At 38.1% G+C, this 26,218-nt stretch overlaps 1 protein-coding gene across 1 annotated transcript; it reads right to left on the bottom strand.

Moving 5' to 3' along the window:
* Nucleotides 1-1,779: 1,779 nt before the first annotated feature.
* Nucleotides 1,780-25,919, bottom strand: SMC3 (structural maintenance of chromosomes 3). Its single transcript, XM_002197740.7, has 29 exons — nt 25,701-25,919; nt 21,771-21,846; nt 20,214-20,252; nt 19,326-19,393; nt 18,888-18,959; nt 18,618-18,697; nt 17,977-18,055; nt 16,521-16,638; nt 15,806-15,981; nt 15,117-15,197; nt 14,689-14,853; nt 14,420-14,541; nt 13,891-14,104; nt 12,166-12,269; nt 11,849-11,948; nt 11,234-11,394; nt 9,830-9,971; nt 9,377-9,527; nt 8,222-8,374; nt 7,170-7,321; nt 6,777-6,935; nt 5,961-6,068; nt 5,470-5,578; nt 4,741-4,988; nt 4,407-4,619; nt 3,547-3,738; nt 3,209-3,386; nt 2,571-2,677; nt 1,780-2,261 (listed from the first exon to the last, which is right to left on the bottom strand). Exons 1-29 carry the CDS (start codon nt 25,713-25,715, stop codon nt 2,190-2,192), a joined length of 3,654 nt encoding a protein of 1,217 aa, XP_002197776.1. The 5' UTR covers nt 25,716-25,919; the 3' UTR covers nt 1,780-2,189.
* Between the last annotated feature and the right edge of the window lie 299 nt (nt 25,920-26,218).

The following is a 26,218-nucleotide window of genomic DNA, read 5'->3' as shown; positions in this document are numbered from 1 at the left end:
ATTCTGAAAATCTTGATAAATCTCCCAAATTTTGTGCAAGTAGTTCAAACCTTATTCTTTAACAGATGAGAAACTGAATGATAGCTAAAGGCCTATTCTTCCTTTGTGCTGTTACCAACATAGTGTTCAGTTGTTTGCACTGGATTGCCGGTTACCCATTTGCCTACTGTGCTTGTTAACTCAACTTAATGCTCCACCCAACCCAGAGATCTCCAAACACAGATGAAGTTGTTCAAGTTACTCAGCTTAGGCTTCTCTACACTGAGCATTGAAGAATAAAACCCAACATCACCAAAACAAAACCCCTTGCTCTACTTCCACTTTAATGAGATTATGGGATAAAATTCATGATCAGTCTTAGATGGATTAAGACACTTTTTAATAAGCACAGTAATTAGCTTCATGGCATGTGTATTTTTCTCTTCCAAAATTCAAACCAACAACTGTTGTGACGATACCCCTAGCACTAGCAAGCCTAATGAGCTAGCTGAGAGTAGAGTCTGCTACTACAACAGCAAGTTATAAATCCAGTGGTCATGGATTAGACACCTCAACTGTGTCCTTCTTACACACACTGGACCAAGTGACACCGAATCAGTAACCTGAGGTGTTAACTTGTGGCTACATTCTTTGGATCCTTCTCTGAACTCACTGGATTCACCTGTGAGTAATTCAGGAACACTCGGGTCTGCAGCAGCCCCCTTAACCCCAATATTCAGAGCTCTGTATGAAGAGGACAAATTTCAGATTCTTCAGGATTCTCAAATATCGTCTCTTTCCATGCTAGAAATTTTGGGGTCATTTGGGGCATTTTCACATTTTGTACTTCTCTCTTCACTGAGTCCTCTCTGCAGCTACTGAGTCCCTGGAACTATAGAAAGCTTTATGTCACAACATCCTCCTCCTGGCTTAAGACTTACTGCAGGTAGTAATTTCCATCACTACCTGGGGAAGTTGCTCCATATCAGCTTCTCTCAGCCTACCTTGTGATGCAAGGATAAGCACTCCTGGGCCCAGCCATCAGTTCATGCTCTCCTTTCCTGCACTTCCTGAAGTTCTCAGTGGGGACCAAGAGTGTGTGCAGATCAAAACCTATCAGAGAGCTTTATTCTTCTGCTTTGTTGAACGTGCCCTACACAGAATAAATGCAACATACAAATTCACTGTTTCTCACTGTACTACTCAAAGTCATGTACGCTATTCTTTAATGTTATTGTTTTAATAAGTGTACTATTTTAACATGAATGGAGTCTCTTTTTACAACTGCTTTGCTACCTACAAAATTCATAGTTTGTGGTAAATTTTTAAGTGTTCCAGGAGAACACATCAAACTATTCAATATCCCTTTGCCAAAACTATAGACAGCAGGAAAAGATTTCACTTTTTGTCACTTGGCTCAAGTTATGCTGGTCTGGGGGCTGTATGGGATGTAATTGGAGGAGTTGTTACAGAGGACAATGTGCAGGAAAAGAAGGGGCTGTGATTTGTCTTGACACAGTTCTAGGGTCTTTTCAGACTTTGCAGAATTCTTTGATACTTTTTTCATTTCAAATAACCAGAACACTATGGATTTGGACAAGCACAGATCTGGGGCAGTTTTTTCTGGCACTGGCAATGTGCAGAATAGGGAAAAAAAAAAAAAAAAAAAGAGTTGCTTGGGAGAATTGCTTTGTCTCATATTCTGAAATATGCCACTTCACTATGACCGAAGTGTTTACTCCATCTCAGTGGAGTCCTCTTCAGAAAGACAATACAACCCAAAAACTTAATATATACAAGTTACAGCCATAAAACCAACCATTTTAATTGAAGCCATTAAAAAAAAAAAAAAACATGTGAGGCAATATAAATGACAAAACTATACTTAAGAAGAAATAGCTAGCACTTTCTGAAAAGCTTTAAAACAGCAACAAACACTTTACAAAAGATTTGAAGGAAGAGAATAAAATTTCCAAACTACAGGTATTGTATAAAGGTAACAATAACAATTATCTTATAAAATACAGCAACAGAGACAAAATGGATACTCAAGCTCATTTGAAACTAAGCCTTCTGAGGTCTTGGTTAAAATGTGTGTTCAAAAACTATTTTAAACAAGGACTAAATAATTAATCTTTTAAATGTACAGGTCCCTGGCATAAACATAGCACTATACACATCTTCCAAATAAGCAGTAATTACAAGTTCCTTTAACCATGTGTGGTGTCATCTTCTACAAAGTCTTTGGCCATTTCTGCTGTGATCACATCAATATGACTGACCTGGTGGAACAAAGAAGCATTCAGTTATTACAGTACCTCCTGCAGAATAAGACAGACATTTCTGAAGGCTCCAGGACTCAGCAACAGGTCTATGATCAATTTATAATCCTTTTAAATAATGTGACACGGGACATCTGCAGGTATTTAAATTCTCTTTCAAGAATGAGAGAACTTTTTATAGAAGACTGTGTCATAAATAGAAATTTATCAGCTGAAGTGAGTCTGATTCACTCTGAACTCTTGCTAAGTCTCAGATGCACAACTTATGTTAATTATGGTGTTTACTGGGAAGCCTATCATACTACTTACTTTGTTTCTGAATTTTACACCATAGAACTTGTCAGCTGACTCAAGCAGTTCTGGCCTAAAAGTTGTTGTAATAAACTGAGCATGTTCAGCCAGTTCCATAATCATATCTAAAAAAGAACACAAAAAATCCTTATTAATGTAGTATTTTCAATAAAATGAGACAGACAAGAATAGCAAACTCTTTGCCTTATTAAAAATGAGGTTTTGGTTAATGAAGCAAACCTCACAAATCAAGAAAGTATCTATACCAGTTTTATTTCCCAGATAATATATACAAGTATTCTCATTAATTCCAGTATGAACTCTGACAAGTCCAGCCACTCAGCAAACCCAGTATGGTATTAAACTTCTATAATGAAAAACAGATTAAGCACTTGTCTATTAATTTTTAAAATGAAACTAGACTTCAAAACAGGACTGTTTTTTAACACACTAAAGTGCAGTAAGGAGACCCTTTAGATGCAGTAACAGAAAACAGCTTCTACATAAAACCAAGTTCATGAAAACGTCTCCAAACACACACTGGGCTTCTCAAAAATGTGTTTTTATGATCAAAAGCTTTATTCTTAAACATCAGAGATGAGAAGACAAACTATTACCTTCAACCACAATGAAGATTATAAAAGGTAGACAAGTACCTGACACAGCTTTTCTATGCTGGGCATCCAAGGCTTGGTCAATTTCATCAAACAAGTAAAATGGAGCTGGATCACATTTCTGGATGGCAAATATTAGGGCCAGGGCCACTAAAGATTTCTGTCCACCTGAAAGTTGCTGCATTTCTCTCATTTCCCCCTGCTTCCCTGTGAACGATACCTAAGAAAACAATGCAACAGCAAGATGATTTCAAAACACTAAACCACAGCATCACTTGCTATTAAACAAACAGGATCAACTAAATGCTGCCTTTTAAAAATACAGTTAAAAGACAGCCTAAACAAACATTCAAAGGATTAAAACCAATATTTTTCTTTACCCTTATGCCAACTCCAGTGAACTGATCTACAGATGGAACACTGCTCTGAGATCCAGATCCCCTTTCGCTCTCAGTACTGCCTTCACCTTCATCCTGGGACTGACTGCCCTCCACATCTCCTTTCTTCATCACCAGTGTGGCCTTACCACCAGGTACTAACTTTTGGAATACTTCACTGAAATTTTTTGACACCTGAAAAAGAAACGATCAATAAATCTACTCATTTTTATAGAGTGAAATCAAATGTAGAAAAGTGTTTTTGCACAAACACAAAAAGTATCTGCTGTAAAGAAGAGATCCATGTTCTTAGGCAGAAGTGAGAAATGTATGCTGTACAAAGCTTGGCTTAAAACAAGAGCCAAAACAATTGTTTTTATAGTATGAGAATTTCCACAATTTTTTTCAAGAAAATGGTACAATTAAAACACAGACTGTAGCAAAAATAAGATTTACTTAGTAACTTTCAGTTAAGCAAAAAACCTTTAAAGAGAACAATTCACACATTTTGCAGTTAAGATTCTTTGTTAACATTAGAATTACTTTCACTAAACCTGGAGATGTGGTGTCATTTTTTGCCAGTTCCCAGCAAGGGTCATAAATAGTATACAAGATCTTACTTGACAGGAAGTATTTAGAAGTTTAAAGCAAAGCTAGAATTGTATTGGAGATGGGCACATGTTGAAAATGGTAGCCTTATTTACTTTTCAGTATTTAAAAATCCCACAAGCCTCAAGTTACATGACACAACCTTCTCTAAGTACAGATTTATTTAGTATCTTCTTCTCACATTGCTGCTACACCATGGGACAACTTGATTGATTTCAGCACCAGTGTCTTTACAATTTTTCCAATTTTATTACCTGTTTGAAAGTCAGCTGAATAGCCTCATATTTCCTGAGCTCAAGGACATTCATCAGTTCCATGATGGATTTGTAGCCCCTGTCCAGTTCCTCTTGTCTTTTTATCAATTTTTCCTTCTGCTCTGAGAAATTCACAAACTGATCTAAAGCTTTTTTATTAACATGACTGTATTTCTTCAGTTCAGTATTGCACTGCTCCAGCTTGCGGAATAACTGTAAATGAAAAACATTAACACATCAAAGTGGCTTGCAATTCTAGCCACATCTGACACGCGAGATGCAGGTGACACTAATGTTTCAGGTCGTAAAACATGAAACCAAGCACACTATTTACCTGCTTTAAACTTAAAGTCTGATACTTTTCAAAAGCCTCCTGTGGAAGTGAACCCAACTCTCGTATTTTCTTCATGCACTCCTCTTTCTTCTTGAGGAGCATGCCTTGCCTGTTGGTCATTTTTTCAAGTTCTTTTGTATCATGGTTAATAGCATCCATATGCTCCTTTTCCATGTTCTTCCAGCGTTCCATGCTCTTCTGAAGTTCTTTAATTCCTGCTTCTGTTTTGTCAATAGAGTTATCGAGATCTGCAATAGTGAGCAAGAGTAGAAAACCCAAAGCTGTAAGTTTTACACACCTCTATAAGATCAGCATTCGTCCAATAAAGTATTTATGAAACAAAGATAGACTAAAGAAGATCTATCAAGGAACAGAATGTTAAAGTTCAGGCATAAGGCTGAAAATCCCTCTTTTCTTCCCCATGTCATAGTGTTCAAGTCTAGAAAGAGAAGTAAAGGAAGTTTGAAGCCAATCAGATGTGATAGCCTATTTGACAGCAGCTGAGTTTTAAATGGGTTAGACAAAATTCAGGAACAATTATACAAGATCTTGCTTGCAGGACAGTTGCCTTACAAGTACCACACCCTCAAGCCAAAAGCCCATTACCACCAACACAAATTAATTACATTATCTATTTATAAATCAATACATCTATTTCTAAATCAAATATGGTATGTGTGAACTTTCAAAACCCTGGAGAGTTTTCTTTCCAAACATGATGTTACCAACCATCTGACCGTGCCAGTGTATCCTTCACTCGTTTGTTGATAGCCTCAAGTTCTGATGTTGTGGCAGTAAGAACTGTGCCACCTTCTGTTTCTCGAAGCTCATTCAGCTCCTATGGGATAAATAAATGCCCGTAGATTCAGCATAAATGAGAACACAAGCCAGACAAACAAGCTATCTTCTGCTACCCTACATATAACTATTACATAATATACTATTCAGTATTTTTGTGATGTTCTAAGAGAATAGTTAGATTTTCAAACAAATCTGTCATTATGATAGTCCTAGTGATACACATGCAGTGTATTCACAGTAGCTTTTGGCAAAAACTTGCTGAAATTCAAATGAATGCTTAACTCAGTTTATACACAGGGGAGCAAACCCCACCACAGACAATGCAGTGTAACAAATAAGTATTCATTACTTACATGTGTTAGCTTTAGAAATAAACCAAACCCCAGACTGCAAAAGTACATCTAAAAGAAAATCCTTACTTGTTCCACTTGGTCCAAGCGTTTTCTCAGATTTTCATTGAGGTATGTTTCAACTCTTGTGATAATGCCTTCTAATTTAATCCTCTCATTCAAAAGCTGTCTGTTTTCCTGAAGAAAGTAGAGAAGTGTATTAGTTGCCTTACCTGACTAGGACTACTTTTAACTTGTTAAAGAAAAAAAATTAATACAAGAACAACAAAAAACCCCTCTTTACACCCTTCTGTGTGTTAAAATCCCACCATTCTCTGGACTGTTCCTCTACTTTTAACTGACAGAAAAAAAAAAAAAAAAAACAACATTAAAAGGTGTCTAGTGTAAAAGTCAGCTGTACAGACCAGTGAGTTTATTAATCTTTATTTGTATCTGAACCCAATTCTTAAACCCAGAAATGCTTTAGAGTGTATATTAAGAAGCAGTATTTTTCCAGCAACATGTGTGTCAATCAAAAACTTAGTTTTGTCTTACCTACCATGCACTTATAGAAATTTTCCTTTTTCATACTGTGCATCCTCCCTTCAGATGATATCTATTTGTATTTATTGTTGGAAAGTCAATAGCAAGAGCAAGAAAATTGCTATGATTCCAACACAAATAGCCTTAATTCTCACACAATCAACTAGAAAAATTCACCTAGTATTTGAGAAAAACTTGTAAATACCCTTTGCAAATGAGAGAACCTTAAACACACCTACCTACTAATGATGAAGCACTAATTTACTAACACTATATTCATAAGTGACTCTTCATAGAAAAGGACAAAAATTTATTGCTAAGAAAGGTACCACATTTAATGGCAAGATATTTTCATTTCCTTACTTGCTGCAGTTGTCGAATTTCATCATTAAGAGCATCCACACGTTTCTGATCTTCAAGACTGAGCTGAGACAACAAATCTGTCCCCAGTTCTGCTTTTAACGATTCTCTAGTTGACTCCATGGCATGTAAACTTGCCTCCAGGCTCTGCAAGCTACGTTGCTGTGGGACAGATAGACAGAATCACACCTCAAAGCAATCTCTAGATTTGTATGAATTTCACCTGTTCATATCAACATGTCTCTAGATGCCTCTAGTTATCTAGTGACATATCTCTAGTTATCTCTTCATATTTCATATTATGATGTTAACCAGAAGGGAATGCAAATTTATCAGTAACATTAATGAAACAATGAAAATAAACCAAGTAACAGTTTTCCATATCCCCATACCAACCTTAGGCATAAATGTCTTTTCAGACTGCTGCCTCTTCTCCTTCAGCATTTTCATCTCTGACAAAATACTGTCTCGTGAGGCTTTGAACTTTCTCTGCTGTGTTTCAATTTGCTGCATTTGGTTCATTAGCTGGTCAATCTCATTATTAATCCGTACTGTGGGCTAAGGAAAATTCTGTCCTTGTTTTAAAAATATTTTTATTCCTACTAGTACCTTCAATATTTTTCTATCTGACATAATAATCTTTCATCAAAATAGGAAACAAATCAAAATTCCACCAAACCATAATGATCACTTGTAGAGGAAAAATCAAGAATCATCAACAAAAATAACTTGAGCAGCTTATCCACTTATCAAGTAACTTACCAATATCAGGAACTAAGCTAAATGAAGATTTCCTTGCTTATTTTACAACATGACATTCAGAAGAACACATGGATACATTTGAACATGCAAGAAAAGCTCAGATTGTACAAAATACAGAACAGATGTCTCTAACGCACTGATGCAAGTCAAAATGCAAAGGACTTCAGTTTGAAGGACAGAATGACCTGGGTGATGTATAAGAAAAATGTATAAACCTCCCTTACCCTTGAATTGCAGATACTAGATCTCAAAAGGACACAGTGCAAAGAGACTGGAAAGACCAAACTGTCAGGCAACTCAGAGCTTATTACAACACAATGGTCTCCCATCTCCCCTCCACAGCATAAGTGGACTATGTAACATCAATTCAGGACACAAGTACTAAAAATATAGCCTGAGTCAGAAGAAGCAGTGAAGATTAACACAGATAACAAGAATATCTGGTTATGGCAGTTATTACAACAGACTCTAAAAGGAATAGAAAGCCTCATAATCTAGGGTTTAACCTCACCTCTAAGCTTTATAGATCAATATCAAATACAGTAACACAGAGAACCAGGCTGCTCACAAGACAGTCAAAACACAGATAATACGTAACAAGTCATTCTCCCGTTTTCCATCTATTACTGTAACCACAAAAGAAAAGCTCTGTCATCATACAACTTTCCCCATTAACAAAAGGATATTTTCAATGTTCCTACGTAAGTTTTCATTAAGCTTTGCTTCGAGTTCACCAAGTTCCTCTTCTGCTTTTCTAACATCTTTTTGCAATTCAAGCCGAGACTTCCTGGTGTCATAATAACCTCCAGTCAAAGCACCTCGGTGGCTGACTTGATCACCTGAGGGCAGAACAGAATGAGACGTAAAATGCACACTACATTCTTGCCATAAAGTCCAGCAGTTTCTACAGTGCAACTTAGCAGGTTAACCAGAACATTTCAATTAAGCTACAAAAGCACTGAATGTCTCAGCAATCATGTATGTTTACACTAATTAGGGAAATGTTTATTTCTGTATTCAATTTAAGTGCTATTTCCTTTCTCCAGATCATCACAGACTGCTATTATCTCCTTTAAGCATTGGCTTATCTTTGTTTTTAATTAACTTCTGAAACCATGTAGCTTGAAGGAAAAAAAATATTTAAGGGAAAAATGCAAATGCCTAGCACTACCAGTTTTAAAAAAATCTCATGTCTTCTATGAGGAAATAAAGAGATGAAGTAATTAGCAGCATCTGTGGCTTATAGAGTATGCCAATACTGAAAAATTAGTAATTTCTTCCTCAGACACCCTTAGGAATTTTTTCAGATTGACGTTAAGATACAAAGAGACAACAATAAGCCTGCAGGGAATCTGCCCACTTTAATACAGGCAATTAACAAAAGATATAGATTACTTCAGAGAACATAAGATGGAAATATTTTTGTGGCACAGAAGAATTCACATTGCCTTTATAAGGAATTAAGGTCATTCATTCACACCCTAAACACTGGTTTGAGCTTGGGGAAAATACCATAAACACTCCAGGAAAACAAATGCCTGTTAAACTGGATTAAAAAATTGGATGAATGCAAACCTAATCTGCTTTTTAATTCTCAGGATGGAAATGCATTGCTACTAAAATGTAGATCATAAGACAATTCCATACCTTATAAAGAAATCCTGTATTTTTAAGCACTGTACTTAACCAAGTGCAACCTTGTACATACATCTCAGTCAAGTATACTATTATTTTTAATAATCTTATTACAACAACACTAAACAGACCACATTTAATGAGCCCCATGTTCCCAGGAATTCTATTTTTGCAAAAAATAAATTATAAAAAATTGCAGTATTTACCTTCCAGAGTGATACAATCCATTGTGAAAGCTCTGGCCAGCTGGGTAGACACTTCCATGCTACGACAAATTAAAGTCTTCCCAAAAACATGTTTGAAAGCTTTATCAAATCTTGGATTGTATCTCAGTTTACTGATCATAGGAATAGCATCCTGAAGTGAGAGAACTACAGCTCAGCAATTAAAGTAATTCTTGAATATCAGGTTACAATAAAACTCTACTTATTAGTATTGCCTTTTCACTTGTAAAGTGCAGTTAATAAAGAGCAGATACCTTGTCGAAAAATGTTTTTCTCTAACATAATTTTTTTATGTTCAGAAGTATACATTAGAAATAGTATTTTACTACTACAAACAGAAAAGCAAGTGGTGAACAATAAGCAATGTAAACAGTTCAAAATATGAGGCTTTGAAGTTATGAAGCACAGATAGGTTCAAAAGTAATTCTAACTCACATTAGTCTCAGGATAAGCAGTATCTCTAACATCCAGCTTGTTCAGAGGCAGGAAAGTAACTTCTCCAGGAAGGTTCATTTTGTTAAATTCCATTAGGATCTTTGTACTGACCTCATCAGAATCCACAATGTGATAAAACAACCTGTTTAACAAGCCAAACAAGTAGGCAAAATTTTACTATGCTAAAAGGACAAATGTATTTGTATACAGACAGTATTCATGCAGATAGCATTACATAACACATCACTATAAAGCTGCACTGCATTTCCAATTCCATACCTTAGAAAAAGCAAGTGGATACACTCTTCACTTTGGTTAAAATAGGATTAGCCAACAACTTTACAATCCACTGTCCAGCCACGAGCAGCAGCATAGGTGTACAGTGCCACTGTGGCCACACCTCTGTCCTGCATTCCCATCACACAACATTCAGCCCCCCCTCTCTGCATAGATCTCTGAGTTTGCCTCTGCTGCCTCCACACACCACACACAGAGACAGAGAAACCCATCTCCCTGTGCACTATGAGGACTGGCACCAGAGGGACTGAAATAAGTGGTTTTTCCTTGTTACAGCGTTTTCCAAACTATGGGGCAGAGGATTCAGGGAGAACTGTGAAGTGCTTGGAAGAGACACCCTTGTTCACACTGACACTGCACTTCCAATCATAGTAGCATCAACATTTCTATGTGACATTTTGCAAGATCACGTCACCTCTGTCCTCTTTCCTGCTCTTATGCATTATCTGCACGTCATTAGAACAAGAACGTTTATGACTACTCATGAGTTGGAACAGGGACTGATCAGACAAAAAGACGATTTAAATTAATTTAAAGTAGTACATGCTGCATCAAGTGGTGGATCACCCAGGAGGCCTTTACTTCTTCAAGAAAACATCTTACACAGACTCATTAACACTCAACATCTTTTCAGGTAACATTTAGACAGCAGTTTTCGACAGTTTAGAGACCATTCTCAACCATGAAATTTTCTAGTACAAGTGAAATAATTCTTACTATTATTGAAATATCAGCTTTGCTTACTGCAGAATTCTCCACACTGGAAGATGCTGTCCGTTTTATTCAGTATAATTCAGTCTCACCACCAATCCCCCTGGCAAGTGTCAGGAGTGTGGGTCTGGGCCCTTTTTCGGTTTTTTCTCTTTTTTTTTTTCCTCTCTGGTTTTGTTTTAGGTTTTTTTAGACAATGTCAGGAGCAGCTAGGATTATTATTTAGGCAGACTTATTCTTAATTCTTTCACAAAAAAATAGCAGTTTGATCATGCTATATAGAAGGCACTCTGACAAAAAAAAAAGGCAAGACATCAAGTTCAAAAGAATAAAATTTCAGTAGAAGCTTGCAACAACAACTAAATTGTGACACTGCACTAAACAGCACATAATTACCTGTTCCCTGCAGTGACTTCAACACAGGTGTAGAATGCTGGTTCACATTCAAAGTTATTCATCACAATTCCATGATAGCCATTCAGAACATGCTGGTTTATGCCTTTTCGACGGAAATGCTCCAAAACTTTGTTTATGCTGTCTATACCATTCAGAATGGCCTGTAAAAATACAGCTAATTACTGTATTGCAGTTAAAATGCGTGGGCATAATATTCATTCTAGCTTTAACTTTGTGACAGGTGTAATCTTCTTTTTTTCCAAATTTCTGTTAACTAATCTACAGCTCTAACAGAAGATACGTAAATAAGAGACCACCAATTTTCGGTATTGTTTGCAGTTTTTTTAATCAAAAAGATATCAGAGGAAATTATAAAAATATTCCTTTACCGCCTAGTCTCCTCACATCAACTACCTTGAGCTTAGAAAACTCATTTTCAAGTCATTCTAGAGCAAAAAATATTCAAAAAATTCAGCCCAGCTTATAATTTGTTCATCTTAATTGTGACAGAAAGATCATAATTCAAAAAAAACCTATCATATCTTTCAGATAAAACTGACTTGTCCTTTAAGAATGAGATTCCGCAAGGAATTATCAAGAGTGAGGTTATCTTACCTTTCCTGTTGCTGCTCTGAGAAGCTGCTGTTTCTTTTCTAGATCCTCCCTCTTTGCAGCAAGAGCTTGTTGTTCTGCATTCTCTTCTCTCCATAAATAACTACAGAACAAAACCAATAAAATTTTGTAAGTATGAATGGCAATCTGAAAGTTTTATTACTGTTTTCTTAAAGACTGCTAATCTAATGGGAAGTCAAAGTGCAGAAGTTCATACATGGCCATATTTAAAAAACATACCTACATGCCATGTTAACAACTACACAGTTGGGGTCCTTCACATTAAGTGAGATTGAGACATAGTTCAATTAATTACTAACTTTCTTTCACTCTGTAGCTCATCCTTTTTATTTTTCACTTCATAGTATTTTCTGTCCAATTCTTCAACACGAGCCTTCACTTCATTAAGATCCTGGTCCAGTTTCTAACACAAAGAAAAGAACAGCATGAAACCACAGCTCTCTATGTTAAAAAAAAAAATAAAATCTTTGTTTTATTAAAATCTGAACTATTAGAAATTCAGAAAATTCCTACAAACATTTTAACCAGTTTACAACAAACTGCAAAGGCACTAAGAATAAAGACAGCTTTGTAAAGAAGCAGTAACAAGATGTAGGTGCCACACAGATGGCAAGGCAGGCACTGAGTTGAACAGCGCCTCTGGGCATTGAAGTGAAATGGATCCCTGTAAGTCACAGCAAGATCAGGAAACAAAACAGTAACTAACATACATATAACTTCTGTGTAATCATGCTCTGAAATGACATTTGTGATAAGTACAACTAATCTTGTGTACCATGTCAACCTGCTATTAGTCAAAAGCCTTAGCCTGCTCTCCAGCAGTGCTAGACTTTCAAGACAGCTGCTGTCAACAGTGTGCTGTTTAAGCCAATGCACAGACATCCCCCTTTGCTCATTTAACACCTGCCATTTTCAAAAGCAGTTTAGGGCAAGCACTCAATAGTGTTTATGTATTTACATGTGTACAAGGAGGAGTAACTGTTCTAAAAACATAGCCAGTTCATTCCAAACTAACCTTGCAAACTCTCAATCACATTCACCCAAGATGCCTTCTCTTTGAACAACAAAAAGCTATACAACTTTTCACCTAAGCATAAATCAACCTTCCTTGGGGAGGAAAAGGAAACCAAGACATGTTTATAGAAAGGAATCAAAATCCACAACAAATTTAAGCCCTTCAATTCTACAGAATTACCACTGAGCACTACAGTACAATTACAGTCAGCCAGTGGAAAATGCTATTTTCCTCATTGACCAACTCAGAGAATCACAACTTTGCTAATGTGGTCCCAATCAAGCAGTATTTTAGCAGAACATAATAATCTTTCTACACCTACACTCCCGCACAGTGTCAGATTGACTCTTAATTTCAGTAGGTATATTACACAAAGACCAAGAAGACCATCAGCATTGGCACTGTATGCTCTCTCAGTATAAAAGCAGGGTTTTCACAGCTGCAGCTCCTAGCAGGAATGCTATCTTTGGATTATTTTACTGTACTTGCACTGTAAGAGCTGTTTCTGAATGGAAATTAAAATCTAAGTTACGCAGGTAACAGATCAATCTTCTAATATGCCTAGGGATGTGTCTTCTAACTCGCTGCAAGCATGGTACAAGGGTGTAGTGCCTGCTTCATAGTCAAAAAGACCCTGTTGCTTGGGGAAAATGAGAGAAGTGGAAACAACCAACACAGACCTCTATAGGAACGTAACAAATTGTTTTCTGTGACATTGCTATATTCAACATAGACAAGAGCAAGGCAGATAGAAGCCTATTACTGATAACTCAGGATAAACACACCGCGGAAAGTACCAGAAGGCAAAGCCAACGTATAGAGTGAAGATAGTGCAATGCTAAAGGAGTTTAAAATTTATCTGTAGATGTTTTCAATAAGCATTTTTCAAAGATCACATCCAACCAGAAAGTCACATCTTCCTTATAAATAGGTATTGAAGTCTGACTGTCCAAGACTGAGTATTTAACCCTTCTCTCAAAAAGACTGAGAATATAAGCTGCAAACTTACACTGTACTGTTCCAAGTTTTTCTCCTTGTTTGCCTCTGTATCCTCTAAGTCCTTGTGTATAGCTGCAATCTGCCGCTTCTTGTCATTGATGGCTTGATCTAAAGACTTCAGTTCTTTCTTTATCCACTTATCCCTTTCCTCTTTGGAAGTAAACTGGCTCCCTCGACCTTGCTTTGCATAAAGATCTGTTCTTTCTTGTGTAGCCTGTGCAAGTCTGTTGTGAGAAGGGAAAGACATGCTGTATTATAAAGAAATCTTGAATTTATTAAGAGCAAGTATTGAGAGTTACTGTTGGAATTTTCAAGAAGTGTCATACCACGCCCTCAAATTCGAGCACCAGACCAGTAACAAAAAGAAAAGGATCAAGTAAAGAAAATAAAATCATCCACAAGAAGTGGTTAAGCTTAGAAAATCATTTTGTCAAATACTGCTCCCACCCCAACATAAAGCAGGTTTTTTTACAGACCATCTCCAAGTAGTTAACTGCAGATGGATAGCACTGACAAAATTTGCATAGAATGCCACAGACCTAGCAATTCCCCTCTCTTCTTTTTCTTTCACGCTGTTAAATTTTGGCTCTGTTTCAGCCAATTCTTTCTGCTTCTCCTCGATTTTCTCAAGAAGTTTTTGCCTCTCTTTTAGCAGTCTTTTCTGAAAGTCAAACAAAGCAGTATTTAAAGTTAGTATTTAACAAACCTCACAAAATAGTGACAGGCTCCAGTCTAAAACAAAAACTTCAGTGTACATGAACACTTCCTTATGCCAATGACATTTTAAGACTTCACTGGTGTTACGTACCCTTTGCTCACTATTGCCAGCTAATTCATCCTGCAGATCTTTAGCCTTCAGCTCTAATTTAGTCCTCTGTTTAATCTGCTCCTGTCTTTCAGCACTGAGTTGCTCTTTCTCTTCTTTCATTGCAGAAATCTTTGTCTTCAGTTCTCGAACTTGCCGTTCTATTTCCTATGCAAATGTAGGTATGCAGTATCTTAAACACTGAATGAAGTTGTCACTATTTATCAAAACTCACAAGACTGTTATTCTGTAGATCACAATACACTAGATGTGTGAGAAACCCCAAGTCTATGAACAGGATGAAATCATGCGACTAAATTTAATATAGACATCACCAGCCCTCATCCTCTCCCTCCCTACCTCCTCTAAAAAATCCCCAAAACCACAAAGCAAAACACACCTCTGGAGAGCCCTTTTCAAAGTATTTTTACCTCCATTTTATCTCTAGCATCTTGCTGTGCATCTCTCAGCTGCCTCGATTTTTCTCCACTTGTCTCTCGTTTAGCAGAAAGCTGTATGGAAATATCACAAATAACTTAAGTAGCCAGATGCTGCTTTAGTAGTGGTTCCAGAAAGAAAATAGTTTATTTAGTGAAGAACAGTGATGCTGAGGAGTACATACAGCGCAGGTAGTTCAGTGTGCAGCTGCAGATAGCTGCAAATTAATTTCTCCATGGTGGAAGCCACGGGCAACAGAACTAGTGTCCTTTTGCAAAACAAAGGGCACAGGAACCTGTGGCACTCAGAGACACAGCAGAAGCCGCACACTTCTACTCTGATGGGATAAAAAGACAGTTTCCTTTGCTGGGGACCCCCCTTCGTTATTTAGTTATTGCATCAAGATTAAATTATTTTAAGGATCGAGATATCTGAGACTCTGCTATGGGAAACCCAGTCTGTCTGCGAGTGTGGTGCAGGGAGTCAAGCAAGGCACCTGCGCTGGGAAGGTGTTTCTGTCCTAGCTCAGGTGGTGTAGTTCTGACTGCCAGAGTAGCGCTCCTGGATGGCTGAACAGGAAAGTCTCCTTAACACTGTCAGGATTCTATCAAGGATCACAAGGAGATGGTAGCAAAAACAAACTAACAGCTCATTGTATTTTGTACTAGCCAAGATATTTTACCTCATCAAGCTTAGCTCGGGTTTCATTAAGTTCCTGATTATAAATGGTGTATTCTAACGCTCTCCTCATTTTATCCCATTTCTGGTACTGTGCCAGCTCTTCTTTCTCCTCTTCTAGAGTATGCAGTCGCTCCTCAATGTATTTCAACAACTCATTGATTTTCTCTCGCTTGCCCTCTTTGGAAAACATGACACAATTGAAATTCAGTTAAACAATGTAATATAATCCCCCATCTTTACAGCCATTAAACATATTCCAGTGATTCACAATTTGTCAACATACTTGAAATGTAAAAACACCCCATGTCCAGAAGTTCTCCAAAAAAAAATCCCAACAGCAGAACTGTTGATACTTGTTATGTAAGGCAACATAAGCATGTACCCTCTTGGCTCACACTTAATACAGACTGTACAATATGCACTTTAGTGTTTACACAGCAGTAGGTATCCTGATTTCTGGATCACTACCAGCTGACATCACTCACATGTTTTGAACAGTAAATTTATTTGTATTAGCTTAGCTAAAAGGTTTTATTACTAAAAGCATAAAGAAAGTAACATATTAAACCTTCTGACATACTGGAAATTCAAGGGAGAAATATGACATTGTTTAACATACCACAAATAACACCTATCTAGCTTTACTGAAGAAGCCTGAAGTCTTAAGAGTTAATTGAATTACTGTGGCATAAAGCAATAATTTCTTAACATTTTACCTGTTTCTTTCATTAGTGAAATACTCTCCTCTTTACGTTCATCATACACTCTGGTACCAGCTACTTCTCTTAGTAACTTCAGTCTTTGAGAGTCAGGAGCTGTGGCCATCTGGTTGATCTGAAAATTCAAGATTTATGATTTCAGTAACGGGCTCTGGATGTATGGCTAACCACAGCAGAGCAAAGATTGCACTCTTTTGCTCTGCCTGCTTGCCTGAGGTTTTGGCAGGAAGATTCAGATACATAGCACACATCACCATTGCTTTCTTTTTGAGACAATTACTTCAGGAGAGAAAGTATTCTTCTTGCAATGAAATTTGCTGCTTTTTGAATGCTGCCACTTGCTGCTAAAACAAGTACTATGTACACTGAAGAAAACATAAACCACCACTATGTTTAGAGAAACAAGGTTGGGCTTTTAAGTCCTGGTGCTAAATCAAATAGTTTAAATGTCTCCATAAAACCACACTAAAATGGAGGGGTTATAAATCTTAGAATAATTCACATCTTGAAACACTCATTAATATGACATCAAATCAGTCATACAATTACACCCAGTATAAAACCCACTTCCTTTCAATATAATTTCAGTGGCTGCACGCTTTTCTAACAAGGTAGCTGTTTCTAATTTGTCTTATATTAAAACCAGTATGTGTATTTTGGCTGTTAAGTAGTGTGCACAATCCCCACTACTAGCAACTTTCCAGCTCAAGCTGTTTCTTTCAAACACACACATTCAGCTGTATAGGAAAATGTATCCTGATAAACATCTGGCAGACTGTACTATGGGTTAGCATTCCTGACATCAAGTCTTCTCTCGCATTCCTCTTCAAGTATGACTTCCAGTAACCTTTGGAGGTGACAGTTCCCAGTCTCCTTCATGATCCATCCTGTGAGCCACTACAAGTAGTCTGTGCTTTGTGTGCAGATGTGGGTGTTCTTTGAAAGCTCTAGAAAGCTGCTTGAGTCTTGAAGACCAGTTAAGACAGCCCATGCCTGAGCCCTTTTCCTGATGTGCGTTCACTTTTAGTACTTCTGCACTTTCCATTCATTCTCCATTAACAGGATTTCAGCCTCTTAAAATTCTCTACCATTACCTTGCTGCCTCATCTATAGGCCCAGAAATCTTTGAATTCTTGAATTTACACTGAACTATTTCACAGGAATCAAGTTTGCTTTGTATTTAAGTATATGGAAAAAAAAACACTGATTGTAAAGATCACCATGTTAAAAACCCTCTGCTAAATATCTATTTACAGACATGATTTTTTTAAAAATCAACATGAACTACTAAAATAATAATATCTGCTAAAGAAGCATCTACATACAAGAACTATTTCAAACTGAGGTAAATTTAGGTTTTGATTAACTTCTGAAATAACTGAACTAAGTTTGGTATCCAGGAAATATGATACCCTTGACAGTGATTCTTCTACTTTGTGAAAAAGAATCTTACCTTTCCTTGTTTGACTATATAGTAGGGATTACTGCGAGAAAATCCAGCACTTTCAAGAAGATTCATGACATCATTTTTCCTGAAATGTTATTATGAATCCATTAAAAACTTACAGTAAAAGTGAGAGCTATAAAAATGCAGTAAAGTATCACAACTATACACCACATAATATAATCACTGTGTGCAATGCATGCTCTGTTTGAACAACCTTCTTTATTTGAAAATGGTTAATCCTAAAATGAAATGAGAGAATAAAAATGGAAAATATCTAAAATACTATAGAATTGGAAGAGATTAAGATATAAGCACCTTGAAGCACAGAGGAGGGAAATATAGGCAAACATATCACAAGGAAGGATATAAAACCACTGAGAGTGTGGTAACCCTTCTATTTCACAAAAACCCTGAAAGAAATACTATGCAAGCAGTTAAACACCACATCAATGGATGGATTAAACTGCAAATTCAACGTCTGCTATCTATTGCACCAGGACTAATGTTCCAGCTGTCAAACTACTGTCACTCTGTATTACACAACAGGAATAAATTATTTCATGCTTGGGATGCAACTGTTGGGTTTGCCTATAGAATTTTACAGAAATACTACTGTTCTCATTCAGATAAGGAAAAGAAGTACCTACGTCACCATTTTCTTGTCTAAGAAATATTGGTCCTTCTTGGCTCCAATGACTCTGCGAAGTGAGACTTCCTCTTTATCAATCTTAAGAAAACAAAACCCAGTAAATACACATACCTACTGCAAGCAGCTGTAACTAACACCAGAAGATTTATGACCCTTTTTTCCAGAAACTACTCAAAAGCAGGTACTGTCCTGAAGCCTTCCACAAGACTGAGATCACTTGAGTCTGAAATAACATATTTATATGTCCAAAGCAGTTCACTGAACTTACCGGTAACCTGTTGTCAGAATTGTCAAATATAATCTCCACAAATGCCGAAATAACACGAGGACCTGTGCCTTCCTAAGAGAAGAGATGTTCTGGTTAGACAGCTGCCATCATAGAAAAGATTTTGAACTCATTCTTCTCCTCTTTTCCCTGATGACCCCAGCTCCCCTTTCCTTTCAAGGACTTGAGATGCAAGAGCATCTACATAAGATCCAGCACACATTTTTATTTCTGATAATCTTGGCTACACATCCACTGGTGTGCATTATCAACATAACGTACTACTGTGTAATAACTTCCTTTTTGCCAACTGAAACAAAGAAAGTTACTTTCAAAATAATTGGCTTAAAATATCCACAGCCCAGCAATTTAACATTTTTGTTGTACCATTCAAATGTATTAGTTTATTCTTTAGTTTTGCTGCTATACACATTCACTTACGTGCAACAAAGCCAGTCTCTGCTCTGGGCGAAGATGACTAAACTCGTCACTGAGGACAAACTGAATTGCTGTAATAAAATAGTAAAGAAACAGAAAACTTATTCTTTCCTTCAGGGAGATATCCAGCAGTTTCATTAACTCAAAACACACTGGTTTATTGTTGTATAATACAATCAAGCTGTTGCTAAAATCTTACAATATTTCTTCATTAAAAACCTTAGTCTGCTGGATCTTTATCACTCAACCTGCTGTACAGCAGGATTTATCTGAAGAAGTCATTGTTGCCACATTACTGGTTCACTGTATAATCATTAACAAGGCTGAACAATTAGGAATTCATGAGTTTCCTTCTACATATACACAGCACACAGGATAAGCTAAAAATATTGCTAAAATACTTAGCATTAGATAATTTATAAACACAATTGTCACAAAGCCTATTAACACCTCATTTAATTAGCATCTTTGTTCCTCGGTTAATACTCCCACCCCACAAAATCTCCCTCAAAACCTTATATTAAAAGAATATCTAAGCTGTGCCAAACTGCTATTTAGTAGAAATTAGCCACTAAAGATGTCTAAAACAACTGCAAATATTATAATAATCTTGCATGGAGGGCAACTTTTAGAATCAAGTTTCCTCCTGTAAATACTTTTGCCAGCTGAAAGTCTTAGAAGGTCCTTAGTAAGAGAAGCTGAATTCTAGGGGAAAACCTGGACTAAATATTAAACAAGTGCATCGAGATCTGCCTTTCATCACTGTCAAGCAATTTCCAATCTGCCACTCCTTATTGAGGAGGATCATTTGTTAAACCAAGTTCTAGCAAAATCAAGCAAAGAAACCTGGTATCTTCAGCATCTCTTGGCTAACAAGAAATCCATGCTTACCATAAAAAAAGTTGCTTTTTCCAGATCCATTTCGTCCCACTGAAAATTAAAACACAAAGTATGACCTAAGTTACAGCTGACAATAGGTTAACAGTGCAATGTACCTTAAATGCCACACAAAACTATTCAAGATCAGAACCCAAATATAACACAGCCAAATGAAATCTCCAGAGAATGAGATAAACTTGGATCACTTGAGTACGGGACGGTAGCCCTTTGCCCACTCAGACACAATACCTTGACTTACAAACTCAAAAACAATTCCACAATGAGAATAATAGTTAAACCAATCCTATTTATTGCCATCTTTTTGGTTCTTATACTGATAATATGATGGATAAGAACAGCAAACCTGTTCAAATTTGACCTAAGTCAAATTCTCCTGGCTCCAGAACATTTATCTACTTGGAGGAAACCACTTGCCTGTAGATTCAGATTGACTGTATGAACTTCATGTAGCACATTAACTTCTTAATACTCCACTTGTTAATCATAAAAGACTGGAATAAATACTACTTCTGTATAGAAAAATAAAGGTGTAAGAACACAGCACTACACCAATATAATCTCAGTGCTCATACCACAGTGTTTCAGCAAGGTGCAGGGTCTTCTCTTTAAGATCAGCACCTACTGTATCAGTTTCAAATCCACTTGTCTTCCAGCAGCAATCAAAATCCCAGGCTTTTCATCTCTGCCTGCCTACACAGCAGCCAGACTCAGCTCATTCCAAAAATCACTTGAGATTACTATGAAGTCTTTTAAAAAAGCAAAAAACTCACAGTGAAAAGAGATTTTTTAGTGTATTTTAAAAACATTAATATCTGGATAAAGTTTTAGCTCCTGCAGAAATAACACTTCTAAGCAAGAATCTATTAATGTCATATGCATTGTTTTTTCCTAGTGCCAGACTTAAATCCTGGCTACTAAGATTTTATGTCCAAAATTGACTGTTTGCTGTTGGGTCAGCAGTCTCAAAAGTCGCTGCACAATCACTAAAATAAATGCAAACAAAAAAAGCATGGCCAGGCTTCCATAGGCAGAAATAGAAGAGGTGTGAGAATGGTAGACAACAATATGCTATTAAAATAGAAATTATTCATGAAACTGCACTTCAAAACTTACACTTTTTGACAATCTACAGCCCAGAAATTAATTCCTTTAAAACTGGAAGAAAAACTATGCTTATTTATAAAAATAATGACACTTGCACAGACAAAAAAACAAGAATCCCATACAAATGCTCTGCTGCTGTTTCTGCAAGGACAACCTTTAAAGGAGGTCTGGCTGATACGTAGATGTGCGCCGAGGAAGGAGTTTATGAACCTCACTCAGTTTCTGAAGACTCAGCTCTTGCCCCAGCAAAACTGAACGTTAATAGTCGTTTGCTCTAAGTGGAACACACCCTGTAGTACATTACATACAGAAGTTTCCAAAACAGACAATATAATCATCAAATGTAACCAGAATATTAAAAACTATAAAGGACATTAACATGAATATAATCTGAAATAAAAGTGCAATTTTAACTAGTGATAAAAGGCAAGTATAAGAACTTACCAATGACATTGTGTTTAGAGCTGAATGGGTCCACAATGGTTTGGTCCCTGTAGCTTCGAAAGCCCTGAATGATTACCTGGTGAGAAGAGGGAGTTATTTTAACAAAGTTCTTTCTGTTCTTGAACAGTTTTTCTACTACAAGGTTTGACAGAATATTTGTATCAATTATAATTTGCCTACCCTTCTTGCACACACTCAACTTTACAGCTCAAGATCAGAAACTTACATCAAACTTGCCCCCCACCTAAGCATCGATTCAGGGACAGATTTCTCCCCTAGCAAGAGATGCTAGCACTTGTGCAGGCCAAAGCAGGGCAAGCAAGAGAGTTCCAAGAGGTTTTTTTGTAACAAACTAGAAAAAAAAGATCTATTTCCCTAAAGTAGCATATACAGAAAACTGAGTATAACAAGCATTTATTTTTAATTTTTATAATGCAATCTATTTACAGCATGAGAATTTTATTGGTGAATTCTCCAAGCGGTGCCATTGCAGGCTGCAAAAACTGTACTAGACTGCCTATTGCACATGCAATAGTCTTATTTTCCTATGCAATCTAAAGGGAAACATAAAAAAGCAAGCTGGTCTTGGCTCCAATTCACAGCCTAAAGAGACAAAATCGTACACACATAACTTCAAGAGCTATGCAGCAAACAGTCATCTGAAAGCAGCACATCAAACTTCAACTCTTTAATTCCAGCAGCATTTTGAGGTTTGCCAGGCCTAGCAACACACAAGGTACAGAGTTACAATAACCTAAAACTTCAGCTCTGCATAGCAACAAAACTAATCCACCTTCCAGCACCAAGCAACCTGTTCCATACATCAAAGCTGTGGTGAAAGCACAGCAGCTTTGCTCTGCTCAGTACAACACCAGGAAGGCAGCAGCCACCTGAAAGTTTGACATCTGCAGATTTTTCAGCAGCACTTGAAACAGGACTATAGTAACCAATTAATAGCTGTGTTCTTTGCCCAGCTCTTCCCCAACAGAAACAGGATACAGTTAAAACAGTGACAGTGTTTTACTAGGACACCTACAATACACTAAAAATCACTTCTTAAGAAGACACAAAAACAGCTTGCAAGATACTTCTCAATATTATTAGTGCTGAAGCTTAAGATATGAAATTACTTAGATTTTTTGTTTGTAAGGTCTATGGTGCCATCACCATTTTCTATTTCTCTGAACACATTGTTCCTTCTCTCTTCAAGTATTAAAGTAGCTCATACTCCAGAAAATGAGCATAATACTTTTTATTCAACCTCAGCAAAAAGCCTAGAAGTAGTACTGCAAACATTTAAGCAAGCCTTTCCTCACTACCACAAAAGCCTCTACTACATTTTCACTCCAGCACCTCAAGAAACAACTACCCTCAGCACTGCATTCATATTCTGTCATATTCTGTCAGCATTAAACAAACAGTGGGGGAAAAAATCCTGCCCACAAAAAGTGCTGGACAAAAGACTGTGAGAAAAAAAATGCCAATATTTATTCATGTCAAGTTTAAGCTTCAGTCTTTCTCCCATTATGTGACAGGCCACTAAAGTATTGTTTTGTAAAACTCCTCTTATCACCTGTTTGTACTAATGGATTAAAACCATCTCACTAATATTGAATGAAAATGCCATGTCAGACAGCAAATCAAACACTGGAATTTATAAAAACCAAAATGAAATACCACTTTAAGACATTAACTAACTTTTAGTCAGAACTCAAGAGCCCTTCTCTTCCCAGGCACTGTGGCTTTCTGGTCAAATTCTCTTTGCAAAATTATTTCATTACTGGAATGCAAAGCTAAGAATACAGGTAGGAAGCAAATTACTAATCCTTGACTATCAAACATCATACCGAAGCAGAAGCTATTCTGGAAAAGGAACAGCCTTCCACTGCAGCTTCCTTCAATACTCTGCCCACCTTAAACCTCTTCTGAACTGCAACTGTCTGTGCTGCCTCTCCTTAGGCCAGACACCGTTTTCTTTAACTACCTGCACTGTATTCAGATCCACTGCACTGGAAGCAATCAAAGATTTCAGAACTTAATGCACCAAACTACAGACAGCAAGTTTAAGACAATGTATGGACTGAAGACTACCCAGGTACTGTGGCTGTGAACACAAACACCCGACCTCCCCTAAAAAACCAGCCTCCCTCGTCTGCCAGATGGAGACTTTAGCAGCAAGCTCTGTGCCAGCAGCTTTCAGAGGAAAAGCAGGAACAGAATATCTTAATCAGATCTTGCCACTGACCCTAGGCCACAGCAACTATGTTCATTCATTTTGATTTAACATATTTAACAATAAAAATATTTTTAAAAATCCAAACATTTTGAGAAATTTTGAGACAGTGCTGCTTCCAAACTCACTAGATTTCAAGGGGAAGGGGAGAAATTAAAAAATGGGCCAAAAAGTTGGTCTCTACTACTTTTCATTTTTTCACATAATATATAAAGATCATTTGAATTGGAACAATGCATTTATTCTCGTAAGAACCTGGGAGCCTCTACAAAATGACAAACCCAATCAATTACTATTTCTGGAATATTGCTATAGAAGCACAAACTTTCAGCAGCCACACACCGGGCACCACGGGAGTGTGATACAGGCAGGCTCTGAATACCATCATCTTCTCCCCAAAGCTTTTCTCTAGATGGTTTATCACTTCATCCATCCTACATATTCTGAAACCTCATGACTTCTTTATTGCCTTGTATCGACTCAGATTAAGACTTAAACATTTTTAATGTTCAAACTCCAGGAACAATTTCTGGAAAACAACAAAACAGGGGATACTGATGGAATCAAATTAATTCTCATTCTTGTTGTTCTCACATCCACACAGTGCTACACGTTGTTCTATAGCCCCTATAACAGTAGTGGTTATTGGCCACCCAAATTTCCTTCTTGTTGTTTTTGTCAAAATGAAACGTTTCTCCTATTCTGAGCTAATTTAGACTTACTTACTCTATAGATCTCCACTACTGCTTGCTTTTCAGTAATGCAAATGTGGAGAACAAAAACTCTTATTCAAAGTCTTTAAAGGAATGTGCCCACCTATGACGATTAATCAAGAGTGATTTACAAAAGTACAATCAAAAGGTGTTTGAAACACTGCCCAGTCAGCCAAACAGTAGATGAAAACCTAGTATCTATGAAGAACAGGCATTTCAAAGCTAATAAAGTATTCTTCTTAAGAAAAGCACCTGCAGGGTGTGAGAAACAGGTCAATTTTGAGTCCACCAGGAAATGAGAATCCTGGTAGGCTTTGTATGAACACACATATGCAATAATACGAGAGCAGTAATAAAAATCTGCTGCTAAACTGGCTGCAGGGAAACTGCAGAAGTAATATAATGATGACCTCAAAAACTCTTTTAAAAAGGTGTATACAAAAAGGTGTATACCAGGATCCTTTTAACTGAGCACCAGCCATAGATCGTTTGGCAAGGGTGAATCGTAAATGGTTCATGCCCGGGAGCCTGAGACAGCACCCCAAAGCAGAGACCCCACAACGTGAACAGCTGAAAGATGCTGCTGACAGCCGAGCAGAGCCCTTTGTTTGGGTACGAGCGGCCGGGACACCGGGGCTGGCGGACAAGTCTCGGGTCCATGAAAGAGACCCTAGCGTCTCTTCACACCTGCAATGAATGAAAGGGGAGCAGAGGAGAGAAAGCGCCGCCTGCCCAGCCGGCGGTAGGACATGACCCGTGGACGGGCCGGGGGCGCCTCCCTTAGCCTGGACCTCGATCCGACCCTCGGGACAGAAAAGATCGAAGCAAAGGCCTCCGAGCCCGCCGCAAGCCTGCGGGCCACCTGCTTCGGCCCGGGCAGATGTGAAGGTGCCGAGCCCCCAGCCCCGGGGCGGGATGGGCCAACCCCCTAGGCCAGGCACAGGCCGCACCGCACAGTGCGGGCGGCGCGAATCCCCGGCTCACCTGCTTGATGTACATATTTGCCGAGGATGGGGGAGGCCCGCCAGGCTGTCGTTCAGTCCGCCCTCGCCGTCTCTTTCCGGTCCGAGCGCTCGGCTTGACCGCGGGTCTCCGCCGCCGCTTCCCGCCCCCTCAGCCGCCCCCCGCTCCCCGCACAGGACCCGCTCACCCCTCACGCAAACAAAATGGCGGCGGACCCTCCCCGTCCCGTCCTGGCGCGAACCATCCAGCGCCACTTGGAGGGAGAACTGCGGAGCAGAGAATGCTCTCCTGTACCGCCGAAGAAGCGACACCACGTGAAGCAGCGGGAATTTCCTTTTCCAATATTCTAAAGTGCCTCGGTGACCTTTTGGAGGGCGCTGCGTAGCGGGGAAGGCAGGTCACCCTGCCTCCCGGGTGCAGGGATCCCCCCGGAGAGCTGGGAGAAGTGGTTTCTCCCGCCGAGGGGCGGATTGGGCGCCAAAGGCAAGTTGAGGCGAGCGGAGCGAGCGGCGGTGCGCGCCTCTAGGGGGCGCTGTCGG

Source organism: Taeniopygia guttata, chromosome 6 (assembly GCF_048771995.1).
Source record: "Taeniopygia guttata chromosome 6, bTaeGut7.mat, whole genome shotgun sequence".
NCBI classification, from domain to species: domain Eukaryota; kingdom Metazoa; phylum Chordata; class Aves; order Passeriformes; family Estrildidae; genus Taeniopygia; species Taeniopygia guttata.
The sequence above is the reverse complement of the archived record's forward strand: the minus strand, read 5'-3'. Positions and strand labels throughout refer to the sequence as shown.

Bases quoted from the DNA above. Each gene is read 5' to 3' on its own strand.
- SMC3 (XM_002197740.7), bottom strand. The intron at 18,056-18,617 runs GTAGGTACTTCT...ATAACATTTCAG, and splicing joins TTAGACAAGAAAATGGTGAC to GAAAAATGATGTCATGAATC. The intron at 7,322-8,221 runs ATATCCTTTTGT...AGCCCACAGTAC, and splicing joins CTTACGTAGGAACATTGAAA to GGATTAATAATGAGATTGAC.